General features: G+C 43.4%; 1 protein-coding gene across 1 annotated transcript in view; it reads right to left on the bottom strand.

Moving 5' to 3' along the window:
• LOC138287144 (V-type proton ATPase 116 kDa subunit a 4-like) overlaps nucleotides 1–17,066 on the bottom strand; it is a 1,145,905-nt gene that overhangs the window by 1,098,187 nt on the left and 30,652 nt on the right. Inside the window, exon 2 of the mRNA XM_069227503.1 lies at nucleotides 7,413–7,625. Coding sequence (XP_069083604.1) covers nucleotides 7,413–7,625 — 213 coding nt within the window. The remainder of the gene's footprint in view (nucleotides 1–7,412; nucleotides 7,626–17,066) is intronic.

Here is a 17,066-nt window from a genome sequence, read left to right as displayed (position 1 = left end):
CCGTCTGGCAGTGCTCAACCCTCTGAGTTGGACTCCGATGTCGTGGGACCCTCCTTTGTGACTCTGAACCAGCTCCAGTTCACAAATCTTCTGAGTGCCTGCTCTGGTACTTCTGTAGGTGCTGCCTGCTTCTCTGGGGCCTCTCTGAGTTGCTGAGCACCCCCTCTGTCTCCTCCTCCAAGGAGCAAAATCCTGGTCCTTCCTGGTCCCCAGCAGCACCCAAAAACCTCTAAAGCGACCCTTGCAGCTAGCAAGGCTTGTTTGCGGTATTTCAGCGCGGGAACAATTTTTCAACCTTCAGCACAACGTGGGACATCTTCCATCCAAAGGAGAACTTCCTAGTCCTCTTCTTGTTGCAGAATCCTAAGCTTCTTCCATGCGGAGGCAGCTTCCTTGTACCTTCATCTGGGGTTTCCTGGGCTCCTGTCCCCCCGGGACTCTTGGACTTGGTCCCCTTACCTTGCATGTCCTCAGGTCCAGGAATCCGTGTTCAGTGCTTTGCTGGTGTTTGTGGTTCTTGCAGAATCCCCCATCACGACTATTGTGTCCTTTTGGGGTAGTAGGTGTATTTTACTCCTACTTTTCAGGGTCTTGGGGTGGGGTATCTTGAACACCCTTACTGTTTTCTTACAGTCTCAGCGACCCTCTACAAGCTCCCATAGGTCTGGGGTCCATTCGTGATTCGCATTCCACTTTTGGAGTATATGGTTTGTGTTGCCCCTAGACTAATGTTCACCTATTGCATCCTATTGTAATTCTCCACTGTTTGCATTACTTTCTTACTATTACTTACCTGTTTTGGGTTTGTGTACATATGACTTGTGTATATTACTTACCTTCTAACTGAGGGTACTCACTGAGATACTTTTGGCATATTGTCATAAAAATAAAGTACCTTTATTTTTAGTAACTCTGAGTATTGTGTATTCTTATGATATTGTGCTATATGATATAAGTAGTATAGTAGGAGCTTTGCATGTCTCCTAGTTCAGCCTAAGCTGCTATGCCATAGCTACCTTCCATCAGCCTAAGCTCCTAGAAACACCTCTATTCTACTAATAAGGGATAAATGGACCTGGCACAGGGTGTAAGTACCACAAGGTACCCAATATACACCAGGCCAGCCTCCTACAGGTGTCCCTTCCTGCACATACACAATCAATAATGGTGATTTGGCACTTCTATGTGTGCTGCAAAATGCAGCACACATAGAAGCACCAGAGTGTCATTTTGAATGATTGTTTATGTGCAGGAAGGTGTCCCATCCTGCATGTAAACATTCGTCCATGGCATTTTGCTTCTTCTATGTGTGCTGCCGAAAGCAGCACACATAGAAAAATAAAAAAACGAGGAGGCATAAAATCGTTCCTCCTTGTTTTGTCATGCTAACGTCACCCCTGAAGTGGTGTTAGTTTTTGGCGCTGCCTCAGGTTTACGACAACTCGTAAATCTGAGGCAGCATCAAAAGTAATGGGTGTTGCGGTGGAACGCCAATAGCAACACCCATTGCACACCCGTCTCTGAACCAGAAAACTGCATCAGAGGGGCCCATATTTACAAGTGTGTGTAACGCACAAAAAAGTGCCATTACATCACCTTGTAAATATGGAGCAGTGCTTAGCGCCACTGCAGCATCACGAAGAGTGACGCTCCAGTGGTGCTAGGGGCCCTTCGTTTTTCCTTCGAGTTGCTAACCATTACAAAATTGTTCCCTTTCCTGCAGCCTTTGCATACTTGTCCGATGGCAGGACATTTACCTCCATATGGAAATGGAAATCCGTATCTTTATCTTTGGCAACATCTCTTTGTGTCCTTCAGCCTTATGTTTCTGCTTACTTTTCATGTTCATGACTGGCTCACTTTAGGCACCTCACGCCTCTCTGTCAGCAGCTTGCTGACCTTCATGTTCCTCGGTTCTGGCAGCCATAAATAAGGTCCTGATTTAGATCTCAGTGGAGGGGTTACTCTTCCCAACAGTATCCCATCCTCCGAAATCTAAATACCATTGTTTTTTCTGTGGTATTTAGATTTAGGAGGATGGGATATCCATCGCAGTTGCGACTGAGTCATCCCTCGCTGGGATCTAAATCAGACCCTAAGTGTTTTCTCTAGCATTTGTCACCTGAATGAATCTGAAAAACAACCATTTATGACTGTGAGAGGTATGGCGTTTTCATCATTGAATTTATTGAACTTACAATGTTTGATAAACCTATCAAGTCTTTCAACAAATTTGGTGAATATTTCACCAGCTCTGTCTTTCCTGACTGAAAATATACCTTTTATAGTCAGGCATTGGATTGAGCATGATATTTAGTGCTTCTTTGATCTGACGGTATAAGACTTCTTCAGTCTGTGGTATTTCCGTTATTACTTCATTTACTCCATCACCTGCAAGGTTTATAAGATATTTGAAAATATATTTTTTTCACTGTCTGAACTTCCACCAACCTTCAAGACACCTACACTCTGCTTCCTGCGCCCTTCAACACCGCCCCTGCTTCTGCAAAAGCTACAGTGGAGGCCACTCCTTCTACCTTGCTGCCAGAGGTTGGAAAGACCTTCGTACATCTCCATCTCTCACGGAGTTTAGAAAAGGACTCAAGCCCTGGCTCTTCGACTGATTCCCAACAAGACCTCAGCTGAATACACTCACAGGTGAGTAGCGATACTCTATAAATATTCAACGATTGACTGATTGATTGATGTGAATTTAAAGTGGAGTAGCAAAGAGCTGCATCTTTCCATTCTAAGTCCCTAATATGCAACAGATAGATTTATTTCAATTTTGCGAGGTTACTATTTTTCACAATGGAGGAAAAAATAAGGCTGCAAAGTAAAACACATAAAATTTTTCATATCATCTCCCACAATTAAATTACTTTTCTCCCTTTCATGTTAGCCACTTAGTTACAAGTATGCACCTTGCATCTGGATGTCTACTATTTTGCCGGCCAGTGTACGTTTAGTAAATGTGTCCATGCAGGAGAGGTGGGCAGAGGGATGGTAAGTGCAGAGAGGAACACTGGAGAGTCAGAAACTTGAAGAACATTGAGGTGTGTAGCTGGGCCCATTGCCTACCACCTCAATGTCTCAGAAAGGCATGCAAGACGACTGCATGCAATTAATCTTATCACAAGCAAGTTCTGTTCTAAAACCAACAGTAAAACCAGGTGCACGAGACCCAACAGGCCCAACATCAAGCTCAAAAAAGTCAGCCAACGTACTACCTGTTACACCTTCGTACCCTTCAGTGACTGCACTGACAGCGGGTGAGAAAAGAGAAAAGAAACCTGCTACCAGCTGCTTCCATGTCTCCGGGAGTCAACGAGACACACTGCTTTGTCACAATAGGGTGCCCCCCATGCTGAAAAACAACATGCAAGACACTACTCCAGATCCACGTGAGAGCACTGCTGAGTTCTCCTGAGTCAACTTGTTCACAGCAGGTTCCCAGGCAACCCAGAGCATACTCTCTGACAGAGTGCTCACTGCTTAAATACAGTTCCCATTGAGCGCACCTCGCACCGGGTAGTCAAGGCGCTATCAAAGTGTGACTGATGCGTTTTAACGCAGTGATGCGGACTGCACAGTAAAATGCGTTAGTCTGACTCCTAATAGATGGTATTTGGGAGGGCAGATCAAGATTGGCCAAATCATAATTGGGGAATAGTCTGGCTCAAAATGAGTATATGGTCTAGGTCGGGGTGGTAGAACGTGGGCCTCTGAATCCAACAGTACAATCTGTTCCTCTCCCAGCACCGGTGACATTGGGATCGGCCTGGATTGGTGTGGCGCTGGTGGTCGTGTTCACAACAACGTTGTGCATCGTGTCGAGTGAAGAGCTGTGGATGAATCCGGACTGGGTTTAGTGAAGCCAAATTCGAAGACATAGGGCCTGAATTAGGTCTTGGTGGACAGAATTCTCCATCACAAACATGACAGATATCCTGTCCCATGTAAAATGACCTCCCCAGTATATCATGGGATCAAAATGCAGAAGCCAGGATATCCATCATGTTTGTGTTGGAGTATTCCCCTCCACCAAGATCTAAATCAGGCTCAAAGTCACCTCATTGCAAGGTCAAGGGGCACCGTGGACATCTAGCCTTCTCCGATCTGTGGTGGGCCCGAAATTAATCTAATGTGTCCCGGTGTGGTACACAATTTCAGCCATCAGCTGTTGGAGCTGCTGTGGTGTTGCTGTCCATTCAGGGTAGGACTGAATCAGGACTAGCAATGGGATCGGTTTTTCAAAGAATAACTCCGCAGCCTAGAGGTGCTAGGGGCATCATGCTGCTCAGAGTGGTGCGAGTGGCGGGATGAAGGATGCTTAGATTTCTTATGTTCTTGTAGGACTTCTTTGACATATCTGAGGCTCGTCGTGGGTCTCAGTTGCTGACACCTGTCAGTGACAGCCAGGACAGTTTAAATCCTGCTGTTTTAGGGGGTAGCATTACCTGCACACTGAAAAGTCGCACTAAAGGTGAGTAACCCATTGGCTATGACGTGGCACTCCCTGTAACATCCCTAAATTCAATATTAAGGTGGCACCCTTGAGCCCTAGAATCAGATTCCTGTCGACCTAAGAACAGACGGACAAAATAAAAGTCGCCCAGCAGAGAAGACTGAAGATACCAACTGACTTGGCCCCAGCCAAGTCTGCGTTGGCACTCTACACCAGGCTGCCCCTGTGGCACTGAAAGTGTAATTTTGGTGCTGCCTTGTGGCCCCCTTGTCCTTGCTTCACCCCCAGGAGATCCACCCCTGATCCCGCTCTACTCACCTGTAAGCAGCGCTGCAGCGGATACCCCCTGTCTCATAGGATAGCATTGAGTGCCCAGCACTGTGTTGGCACACTGCACCCGGCTTCCCCTGTGCCGCTGAAGGTGTACGTTTGGTGCTGCCTTGTGGCCCCCCTGGTGCTTGCCTCAACCCCTGGAGACCAACCTCTGACGATATCTGTACTTACCTGGGAACACTGCGTCTTCACTTCCCTCCAATCTCCGTTGACTAACATTGGGCCTAACTCAGACTTCGACCTTAGCACCCTGCCGCCCCCATGCCGCTGTGGATGCACACTTGGAACCAACTTCGACCTTTCTCAGTGCTAGCTTGAAACCCTGAATACTGGGATTGTAAGTTGTGTACTTAGCTGAGAAACTACATTCTTGTTTCCCTTCCATATGCTAACATTGAAGACTCTGAGAACTGCACTGTCGATTTCTGAAACAACAAAATATTTTAAACATAAAAACTGCTTACCTTGTAACAGTTTTTGTGTTCAAAGCATATGTAAAAGCAACTGTTATTTTTCTAAATTGGACTCTGATTTATTCTTTGAGTGTGTGTCTCATTTATTGCCTCTGTGAGTACAAGAAATGCTTAACACGACTCCTTGATAAGCCTAGCTGCTTGCCCACACTACCCTAAATAGAGCTCTAGACCTATCTATTTCTGCCTTTACACATCTTTAGGGATCCACTTTACTCTTTGCACAGTGTACTTCAATTGAAAACACTGTACAGAGAGCCAGATTCCTACAGATGGGCACAGGGGACTTAGGACAACAAAGTGGCAACTTCTGCCAAATGTAAAAGGTTTTGCTTGAAAGCAGAAAAAATACGTTTTTTTTAGAACAAAAATATCTCTGGAAAAACTGTTTTGAAACCTGTTCCAGTATCCCCTTCATTTGAGAGGGAGGAAAAAACGGACTTTGATTCAACTGCCCTTAAACATAGGTAGTGGAGGCTCTCAGAACCTTAAAGGGGCTGCAGCTTTCCTCATTAGTTACACATGCGGGCAGGAGGTTGTGTCATAGGTGCTACAATGTGGAAATAAGAAGGTATTTTTTAGTATTACAAACAACCTAAAATTCACAAACCCTTGCCAGTGGCAAGTTTTCAAGGGATATATGGACAGGCTCGAATCTTCACTCTTAACATGTATATATAAATACTGATAAGACTTGTTCTGGTGTTCTTGTATGCAGCAGGGAGCTATTCTAATGCGTATGGCTAACAATGAAAACCGGTCGAATCTGAAAATAAATGACAAAAGATCTTCATTGTTTCTTTATCAGACCTTTATCGCGGCTCTACAATGGAGAGTATTGTGATACAGAAGCTGTATCAAAGGGAGGACAACCTGGATGATTGTCAGGACCTGTACACTAAAAACGTTGTCTGCATTGAAACCAAGGGCCCAAACCTCTTATCATTGAGATGTGAGAACAGTGTGAGATCAATCGTCTGATATTGATCAGGTGACTATGCTGCATTTAATAAACTAGAACTAGTAGTTTAGACTTCACTGCCATTTTCCCTTTTAATGGCACTGAGCAAACACCTTCTCTCTAGCCCTCAGCCTCATGCATGCTATCTTTTGACAGATGCCGCAGTTGTGAGAGCACACAACACTTATGTCACGATAATAGGGCCAGATTTACAAGGCTCTAGCGCCAATGGAGCGTCACTTTTTGTGACACTCCGGTGGCACTGTGCACTGCGCCATGTTTACTAGGTGGCATTAAGCCACTTATTGTGGCTTAACACCACCTTGTAAAAACGGCCCCTTCACACTCATCACTTTGCTTGAAAGGGGCGTGCAATGGGTGTTGCTGAGGGTGTTCCACCGCAACACCCATTACATTTTGAAGCTGGCCCATATTTACAAGGAATCGTCCATCTGGGGAAGCGCCAAAACCTAACACCACCCCAGTGGTGTCACTAGCATGGCGCAACGAGGAGAAATGCTTTCATTTCTCCTTGTTTTTGCTCCTTCTATGTGTGCTGCATTCTACAGCACACATAGAAAGAGCAAATCGCCATTGAAGATTGTTCTTGTGCAGGAAGGTGTCCCTTCTTGCACAAAAACATTATCCGCCGCAATGCAGCCATCCTTGCACCATGGCGCAAGGGTGACTGCGTTGGTGCTCGGCAACAAATTTAGCGCAGGGGGAAACACAGGGCTGCACGTATTGTTGTTATTACAGCGCATCCCAGCATTTGAAAATTACGGAGCGCCGCAATGCCAAATGCGCTGTCATTTTCCTGTAAATCTGGTCGTAGTTTTTTTAGATCTAACCGCAGGGGAGAAGTATCCGCCCTAAAGGCTAGGCATGGTGATGGAGTACGACTGAAACTTCATCAAAAAACGTTTAAGAATCTCCTACCTTGAAAATACCTGTATAAAAATCTAGGAACTGTTCCTAGAGGGAAATGTCCTGGCCTCAGCCCAAAAAGTATACTTTAATCCAATAGGTGGGCTGCTTTGTCGGACAGAAATAATACTTTGTGGTGTAAATTCTGCCTGGTGCCTGCTCCTTGACAGCATTCAGTCTATGATTCCCATGACATTATGCAGGAATGACTGTTGTCCTTAATATTCTACGATGTTTGTAACAGGCGTACCTTCGTATCATGGAGATTAATCTTCACAAAAGTGAGGTCAGCCACCGGGGTCCAGAATTCAGCGAGAGAAAAGCCCTGGGCAACGTCACTGTTACAGCCGTTCATAATATGGTAAACAGATTTTATCTTCTTCACCTTAATACACCAGATGCGAAACTTTTGGGCTGCTTGGCTCAGAACAAGATGAAAAGCTGTTTCTGTCTGTGCCAAAACCTGAAAGCAGAAATTATTCAAATTCAAGGTAGTAAATGGACACTAACATATTAATAGTGCTCATCACTGATATAATTTCAAAAGACAAGAACTTCAATAATTGTACATTATTGTCAACCACACTACCAAGTAAGATCGTTTCACCTTCTGTGCCTATCCATCGCACAGTCCAAAAGCATTCACTCTAACAACTTCTAGAACTGATACTATTGATATCAACCTACAGCCATGACCTCTTACATGCTGTCATTCTCACATTGAGCGATGTCTACTTTGAACAAGTAAGTTAAATTGTTCATTTCAATGTTCTGCTATGTTTTGCTTTGTCTAGATGTGCGCACTGGTATTACACGGGAGGGCTGATAAATTATCCATGTTCCTGGTGTCTATTGGGTGGCATTCAGAGCATCAGTGTGACACAGTGTGCAGTAGCTACAAGAATAGTGAGAGGGTTTAGGTGAACACTTGTGCCTAACAAGCATGGACGCGTAAGTTGCAAAATCAAAAATAAGTGATAGCTGTGCAGTCGTAGGGCTTGGGAGCAATACTTTACCTCCAGTCCTTGTCTGTCTTCCTGCCTGTCAAGATGGATAAATCAGGAGACTGGACACTTTAAGATGCCGTTTACTGGTAAATTCAAGAAGCCCACGTCCAGCAGGTCCTCATCCTGCGACTTCCAACTTCAACTGCCTAGCAGTCAGCATAGGATCTCCCAGAGTGAGGTGCCAAAACATGGAACATACAATCAAGTACAAACAACTCCATGTTGAGTTAAGTATGAGTAGAACATAGGGCGCGCGTAGCGAAGCATGATGGCTGCCAGGACACGTCTCTGAGCGCTCAATGGGGCTTAAATATATGTAGCTTTACCCTGTGCGTTTTCGTGTGATTTCAGGGGGCAGGTCTCACTTTTGTGACTCACCGGAGGAGGTGTGGTAGTGGTTGGAAATGTGGAAAAAAAACACCCCCAGGACAAGATGGCCACTCGGAAGATGACTGGGAGCACATGCCCTAAACTGGAGGTCCCGTCAAAGGTTGGGGGAAGGAGATGCCCAAGGCCTGGACGCCCAGGACTGTGGTCGCATTGTAGTGCAAGATGACGGCACCCTGACATGGGTCTCCCCGGAGCTGCAGTCCGGACCAGAAGACATCAAACAGAGTTCTGAGATGTCAACAGTAACAGAACCTTCTGCTATGTGATGGAAGGAGAGGGGAGATCCTTGTCAGCATTTGGTATTGAAAGCTCTGGGTTTGCCTTTGTCTCACTCAGCTTCATTATTATCTATATCACTTTCTATTACAAGGGGGGTGAACATCGTCCAGCTATGATGCTATGCACATCTGCTTCTACTGTTGAATGACGATGTTGTAACACAAAGTTTTTTTATAATGCAGTCAGTTCTAAGATGGAATGGGTTGGAGGGGGGCCATTCCCACGTCATTGGTAGGAAAGATTTCTATTGCGCTATAATGCAATTCTGCTTATTTCAAGTAAGGAAACATTTGTGACCTGCATTTAAGGTGACAAAGCTGGAGGAGTTGAAATCATCAATTGTTGACTTTCTCAATCAAAATCATTAACACTTGCAATTCTGATCTATCACACTGAAATTATGTCCACTAAAATTAAATACTATACAGCAGAAATTAAACAGGCGGCTAACTCACCCAAACAGATCTTTTGTGTTCTCAACGAGATTACTCAGTCTCAAGAAAACAAGATGCTTTTAGAAGCATCTCAGAAACATGTTGACAAGCTTGCATCATTTTTTCAACAAAAAGTGCTAGATATTTATCTAACCTTCCCGGATGTTATAAGCCAAGGACAGAAGGTCCCTAAACAAAAACCAGGGCCTACTACATCTTTATCAGTCTTCCCCCCGATATTAGAAGCTGATGTAAAAAAACATCTGCAAGCTATCAAATCAAGATTACCTTTGGATCCTGCGCCTCCCCAGGTATTACTACTAGGTGAACCTGTAATAGGTCCTTACATTAGAAAATCTATTACTCTTTCATTGTCCGAGGGGACAGTGCCTAAGCAATGGAAACATGCCATTGTCAAGCCTCTACTGAAGAAACCCAATCTTGACCCTGGACTTCTTAGAAACCACAGGCCTATCTCTTTACTGCCGACTATATAAAAAAGGTGGAAAAACATGTCCAAATCCAATTGTCTCTGTTTCTGGAAGCCAATCACACTTTACATGCTACCCAGATGGGCTTCAGACCATTACAATGGACAGAGACCGCACTAATAGCGATCACTGAAAAAGTGAATAAGCAACTAGATGAGGGTAGAGAAACAGCTATTATTCTTCTAGACCTCAGTGCTGCCTTTGATACGGTGGACCTGGATATATTAATGAACAGGACACAAGATATTGGTCTATCGGGGTTGGCTTTTGAGTGGATCAACTCATTTGTAAAAGATAGGTCCTTTCAGGTTTTAGATAGGTCCTATTTCTCAGAACATATTAACAGCAGATATGGAGTTCCTCAGGGTTCCACCCTGAGCCCCACTCTGTTTAATACCTATATGTTACCGCTGGCAGAAATAATTCAGCCTTTTGGGCTGACTCTGGTGTCTTATGCAGATGATACCCAATTAATGATATCCCTCTCATGGGATTCTGGTTCCATAGAGACAGAATTTGGCCCATGTCTTCAAGCGGTGACAGCATGGATGTCTGAAAGTAAACTCAAACTGAATGACAATATAACAGAGCTGATGTTCTTTGGACAACAAACAAAGCCTATTATGAATCCGTCATTGGCTGATGGAACAGGTTTCCTACCCCCACCGAAATATTTTATTAAAAGTCTGGGGGTTTGGCTCGATCGACAATTGTCTATGGCCCATCAAGCAAATAAAGTAGCTGTGTCCTCCTTTGGACTTCTGAGACTGTTGAGGAGGGTCTTTACCATCCTACCACTCACAGCCAAAAGAATAATCGCACAGGCTTTAATAGGTACCCGTATTGACTATGGAATGCATTGTTTATGGGCTCACCTGGCTACTTTATTAAAAGACTGCAGAGAGTCCAAAACGCTGCGGCACACCTGGTACTGAATATCCCCAAGCAGGAATCCATCAAAACTGGAATTTCATCATTACATTGGCTCCCAGTAGATAAGAGGATTCAGTTTAAAACCCTATGTCATATGCATAGAGCTCTGCATAAGCGAGGCCCGGAAATGCATAGGTCATTAGCTTCTTTCTATATCCCAAGCAGATCACTTAGATCTGCATCAGCATACTTGGTACCTGTTCCCAATGTAAAGGAGGCCAGATGGGGAGGTAGTTCTCTGGCTATAAAGGAGCAAAGCTGTGGAACTCGTTACCGATTGGCATAAGAGCAATGAACCTTGAATTACCCTTTCGTAAGGCCTTAAAGACCTGGCTTTTTAGGATTTAATCTTCAGTTAGTGTTCAGGCTGGGTGTTTTTGTTTCAGGTTTTTGCAAGAACTGACACATTTCATGCTTTGAAGTGATAGCAGTTTCTTTGAGAATGCTTAAAGCTTTCTCAAGTATTCTATTGTTTTCAGAGACTGTCTGTGAAAACATTAGAACATCCTCTTGATGGGCTTGGACACCATCAATCCCTACCAAGATCTTATCCATCAGCTTTTGGAATACACTCATTATGGAGCTAACCCAAAAGGTGGACTCAAAAATGTATATACAACAAAATGTGTCCCAAATGTGGTTAAATCTAGGGGCTTTGTAGCGAGTGGTATCTGATTGTAAACTGACCTAAGATCCAAGAGAGAGAAAAATTTAGCATAGTCCATATTGGCAAATAGATCTTAATTTTTTTGTAGAGGATGACAGTTTATGCTGATATCTTTATTTAGAGTGCTTAAGTCTGCACATAGACAAATGCCCCCTGTTTTTTCACACAATCACGATTGGATTAATCCACTCTGAAGAGTCAGAGTTGCAATAGCACCCTTTTCAGAAAGTATGTTCAATAGTTTCTTCAGATCCTCTCTAACACTCAGTGGTAGTGGTCTAACTTTGTGGACAATTGGGACAGCAATTTGTTTAAGTTTAATCAAGTGTTCAAACTTGTTAATACTGCCTACCTTAATGTTAAACACCTTTGACAATTTCTTCAAACAATATCCACTTTTTTGTCAAAGTTTTCTCAAGTAAAGTGAAATATATCAACCGAGACATGTAACATTATCGTAGAAGTACCCTATTATCTCAATGTCTTGATCTGAATAGGTCTTAGGGATAAAATCTGTAAGATACAGAGGTTTGTTTTCAGACCATAATTGTTTGTATAACATGTGTGAAATTATGGTAATGGGTGCACTAGAATCCACCATCATACTCAAACTCAGTTCACCAATTCTGACTTCACAAAAAAGGCTTTAAATTTTTTTGCTTAAAGGTGTATCAACTTCATTTGTAAGTACTAGTTTTGATAAATAATGCACATACTTATCATCTTCCATTCTACACTGCATACTTGCAAAATATGTTTACTACTTCTAGACATGCTCTGAAAATATACAACTTTATGACATTTGTTGCACAGGACACATGGAATTGTTGCTCAAATGTGATCTTGAACCACACTTAAGTGGTCAATCCCCTTTTCGTTATCCAGTTTCACGCCAGAGCCAGATATCTGAACCGGTGTAGGCTGGATTATGCAAGGAGGGCACCATCTGTGCCCTTCAAAGCATTTCCAGAGGCTCTGGGACGCTACCCCTCCCATGCCTGTAACACCTATTTCCAAGGGGAGAGCGTGTAACATCCCTCTCCCAAAGGAAATCCTTTGTTCTGCCTTCCTGGGCTAGAGCTGCTCAAGCAACAGGAGGGCAGAAACCTGTGTGAGGTGGCAGCAGCTGGGGCTGCTTAGAAAACCCCAGAAGGCTGTAATGGCAGTACGGGGGTCCTTTTAAGAAGCCCCCAAAGTGCATGGAATCATACAACCAATACTTGCAAAAGCCATGGGGTATGAATCCAACATGTTTGATACCAAACATGGCATATTCAGAGTTTCTATTGTAAAACCTGACATAGGTGGTGACCTATGTCCAGTGCACGTGTAAAATGGCATCCCCACACTCATAAAGTCCAGGAAAATGGTCCTGGAGGTTGTGGGGGCACCTCTGCTAGTGCGGGGGTGCCCTCACACACAGGTACTCTGCACCCTGCCTTCAGGGCTGGAAGGCCTGCAATAGGGGTGACTTATAAGTGACCTGGTGCAGTGCAAATGGCAGTGGAATGGTGCATGCACCATTTTACACAGGCTGCAATGGCAGTCCTGTAGACGCCTTTGCATGAGCTCCCTGTGGGTGGCAAAATAAATGCTGCAGCCCCTAGGTATCCCCTGGAACCCTATTCCCCTGGGTACCTAGGTTCCATATACTAGGGACTTATAAGGAGGCACCAGTATGCCAATTGTGGGTGGAATACTGTATTACCAGTATCCTTTAACCATAATTTGAGGGAGAGAGCATAACTACTGAGGTCGTGATTAGCAGGATCCCAGTAGACACAGTCAAACACACTGAAAAACAGGCCGAAAGTGGAGGCAACCATGCTAGAAAGAGGCTACTTTCCTTCCATGTGCCTTCTGAAAGATGAACACCATTGAGAAAGATGAGCTGGGAGGTTTAAATCAGTCACGTCATTTATGCATACGACGTTCGACCAGCTCGCTCCGCAGCATGGGATACTCAAGCTGCTCATGCCACTCCTGGAGCAGCGAGGAGTTCCCTTTCTGGTTCCTCCTGAACGAAAGGAGCATGTCCATTAGAGGATCCAGCAAATGCAGTAAACAACAGATAATCAAGTTGTTCTGCCCCCCACAGTGTCCAAACAATGGAAGGAAACATCTAACAAGCATTTACAATGCAACTGGTCTCACACTTGCTTGAGTTAGAGCTATTGGCATTGTAAATGCATAACTGGACTTTTCTTGCTACATAATCCAGGGCCCTGCTTATAACTAAAGGACTAGCAGGCCTACTGGAATATTATTTCAGAAAAGGCCCTTAAAACACAAACTACTCCCAACTGTAAAACAAGCGTTCCAGCCATAGGAGAGCATAAAAAGATACTGAATGGTGTAAAGGGTTATTATTTGGGGGTCCCCACTATCCCTGACAAAAAGTGCACATTGTGGTGAACGTTTTGAAGGTGTCCCATTGTCCTAGGACCCCCTCAGGCTGAGTTATGAGCAAAAATGTTTTGTAAAAGTAATGCCCTGCAAAGCATCATGGAATGAGTTTTCGTGCTGCAAATATTATTATAGTATGTTAACTGTGATGCTCAGAACAGCCCCTAGAGGACACCACAATAAAAATAACATTTGTAAGAATCATGGGCATGTAACCATATAATTAGCCCCTAGAAGGCATAACCACATGAAATGAAAATGAATGGTACTGCAGTTTAACCATATATTTAGCCCCTATAGGGTGTAATGCAAGACAAATGTTTAGACCTAGCAGGTCTACTGCAATGATATTACAAATAAGGCCCTTAAAACACAAACTAATCCCAGCTGTAAAACAAAAGTTCCACCCATGAGAGAGCTTGAAAAGATACTGAATGGTGAGAGGGGTTGTTTACAGAAAGAGCATGTTGTGGTGAATGTTCTGAAGGTGGTCCCATTGTCCTAGGACTACAACAGCCTGAGTTATGGCCAAAGTATTTTTTTTAAAGTAATGCCCTGCAAAGCATTATAGGGTGAGTTTCTCGAGTACAGTGAATATTGCACTATCAGCTCTCCCGCTGTATCGGGAGAGCCATTTTGAGGATTTCTCTGTTTTTACCAAAAAGTAATTTACCAATTATAAGTGTTTTTTTTAAAGCTGTGGAGAGCGAGGGGGAGAGCCTAAAGAAAAATTTAAATTACTCTGATTAGGTGACAGTGTGAACAATGTGACCAGTGCTCCAATACTGCTGATCAAGTTCACGCTTTTCGCGCCATGGCTGCCATGGAGCGCAAAGGGGAGAGACAAAAGGAAAAAGTAGTTCACTCACGCTGAAGTATATCTGCAATCGTGCAATTATCCTTGTAAAACAGTCAGTCTGCAAGGCGCAACAAACCAGCCTCAAGGCATGACAAACCTAAAGCATTTATGAATTACATCAAGTGATTTTGAAAGTCAAGCCCAGGAATAAATGAAAGTGATGTTCGTAAGGTGGGCATGGATAAACCCCACAAATACATTACAACAGATCGAAAAAAGCAGCACTTGGGTGCTGCCATGCACAATCTAAAAATAAGATAATGCTCAAATATAAAATGCTAGGTAACCTATTGAAGATCGTTGATATATTTTGCTTCAATAGTCATGCAAAATCACAATACAGCACAGATCCTCCCTCCCCTCCACCCCCCCAAAGAAAACATCCAGCAATTTTGTGAGACCCTCGGGGTACAGAAAAATATTAAATATTTTGCTTTTCATTTTATGGTCTGATGTTGTGCCTCCTACATTTATTATATAATGACCAATGTTTTGTAGTGGTGATTCTTAAAGGAAAGGGGAGATTCTAGAGAAATAGAAGCATTAAATTCCTCAACAAATACAAAATATACGTAGAACGAAAAAGCGGCATATCTTTCATCAGAAGAGGTGCATGCTCGTAAGCCTGTTTTCTACTGAGCGCAACACTGTATGTATTACACAAACAATTTTACTCTGGGGTTTAGCATAAACATTATTTATGAAAGAGTGTGCAAGAACTTTCATGCAAGACCAAATCATTGTTGGTAAAAATCATTTTAGTAGGATCTAGGGTATGTGCATACGTTTTATTCTTAAGGAAGCATAGTGCTTGGAATGGCGTTCAGATCAGTTTTACAACGTTCAGTTAAACTGATAACACAGGGATGTAATACTGACATCAAATGTGCTGCATTGCTTTGTATAATTTGAATTTCCTTGCCGCACAATATAGTCAGCCCTGCCAATAACTAAGGGGTGGGGGAGATGCGTGAATATTTCAGCCATTCCGGGACACCACAATAAAGTCATTTTCTCTTAAGGAAAGCTGTCTCTCTCTTTTTTTTGTTCCAGTACAATGACTCATTAGCACAACCTACTCACACATATTTCAAAACACACCACAAAGGTTCCAGCAGCATTAGGAAGAAGGTTTCGTTCCTGCTAGGCACAGATTGGTTCTTGAACTAAGCACACAGCACATATTTAGCAAGCAAATGCACTGCACAAACCATTCTGCTAGAAATTAACAGTGAACTATAAGGATGATGGCTTGTAATCATGGCGCTCGATTCCCCTGAGCTGGCAGGGCCCTCCAGAGTGCAGGAAACTTGTAGGCAGTTTCCTTCGTGGTCTTGAAAACTGGTCATCTCATTACTGGACGACAAAGCCCATGCATTGTAATTACAGTCCTGTTAATGACGTAAGTGTCGGCGATGCACTAGGACAGCCTTAAACATATGTTTATTTATACCGTTTCTTCAAGCCTTTAGGTACTAAACATATTCTTTTTTTATTTATTTTTTATTTATTTTTATCAAGATCCAGCAAAACTAACGAAAAAAAGCATTACAATTCCAAAATATATGTTAAACATCCTCCCCAAGGGATTTCTAATAGAATAACTCCAGATACAAACAATCAGGGTAAGTGACTGAAATAAAATGGAAAGAAGAGAGCCTCCCTTCTTTTTTACACATTATTAAGCACCATTGTCTAGAAAAAATTCCCCCCAAATCCGTGAAAACTTTTTGCCCCCGCCCACTCTCCTAGCACATCTCATTTCCTGATTTCTGACCTGTATCATTTTACTCAACCATTCTTGAGGGCTGGGAGTTAGATTGGAGCGCCAATTTCTTAGTAAAAGAGATCTGGCAACCACAGTGGCTATAATGACTAACCTTTCCCACCGAGGTGGGAGCCTTACCCCAGGGTTGTAGCCCACACGCACCAGCCAGACAGTAAGAATCATAGGGATCTGAGCAATAGTTGTTAATATCTTAAACAGTCCATCCCAGTAATCCTGAATTAGCCGACATGTACCAATCTCATGTATCCAGCCAGCCACCCACCCCTATTGCCTTACAACGAAAACAGAGATCAGGGCAAATGGGCATAGCTCGGGACAAGGCTTGTGGGGTACAATGTAATAGCCATTTACTAAAAAATATCATGCGGTGCCAATTCGCACCTCTAAGTACAGAAAAATTTAGATGATTGATCTTTTCCCAGCACTCCCTTGAAAGGTCAAGATCCTCTTGACGAGCCCATTTTCTTGCCGCTTTTGTCCATAGACCAGTCTTATCCTGCTTAAGATGCAGCCTTCTCCATGCCCCCGCACGCCTTATCCCGGAGGGGGTCACCAGCTTGGAAACTACAGCCTGCATATTAATGATTGAATCGACATCCAAATCTCTTAGACTATGGAGCATCATACTGTAGGATCCTCTCAAAAGAAA

This window comes from Pleurodeles waltl, chromosome 4_1 (assembly GCF_031143425.1).
Source record: "Pleurodeles waltl isolate 20211129_DDA chromosome 4_1, aPleWal1.hap1.20221129, whole genome shotgun sequence".
Classification (NCBI taxonomy): domain Eukaryota; kingdom Metazoa; phylum Chordata; class Amphibia; order Caudata; family Salamandridae; genus Pleurodeles; species Pleurodeles waltl.
The sequence above is the reverse complement of the archived record's forward strand: the minus strand, read 5'-3'. Positions and strand labels throughout refer to the sequence as shown.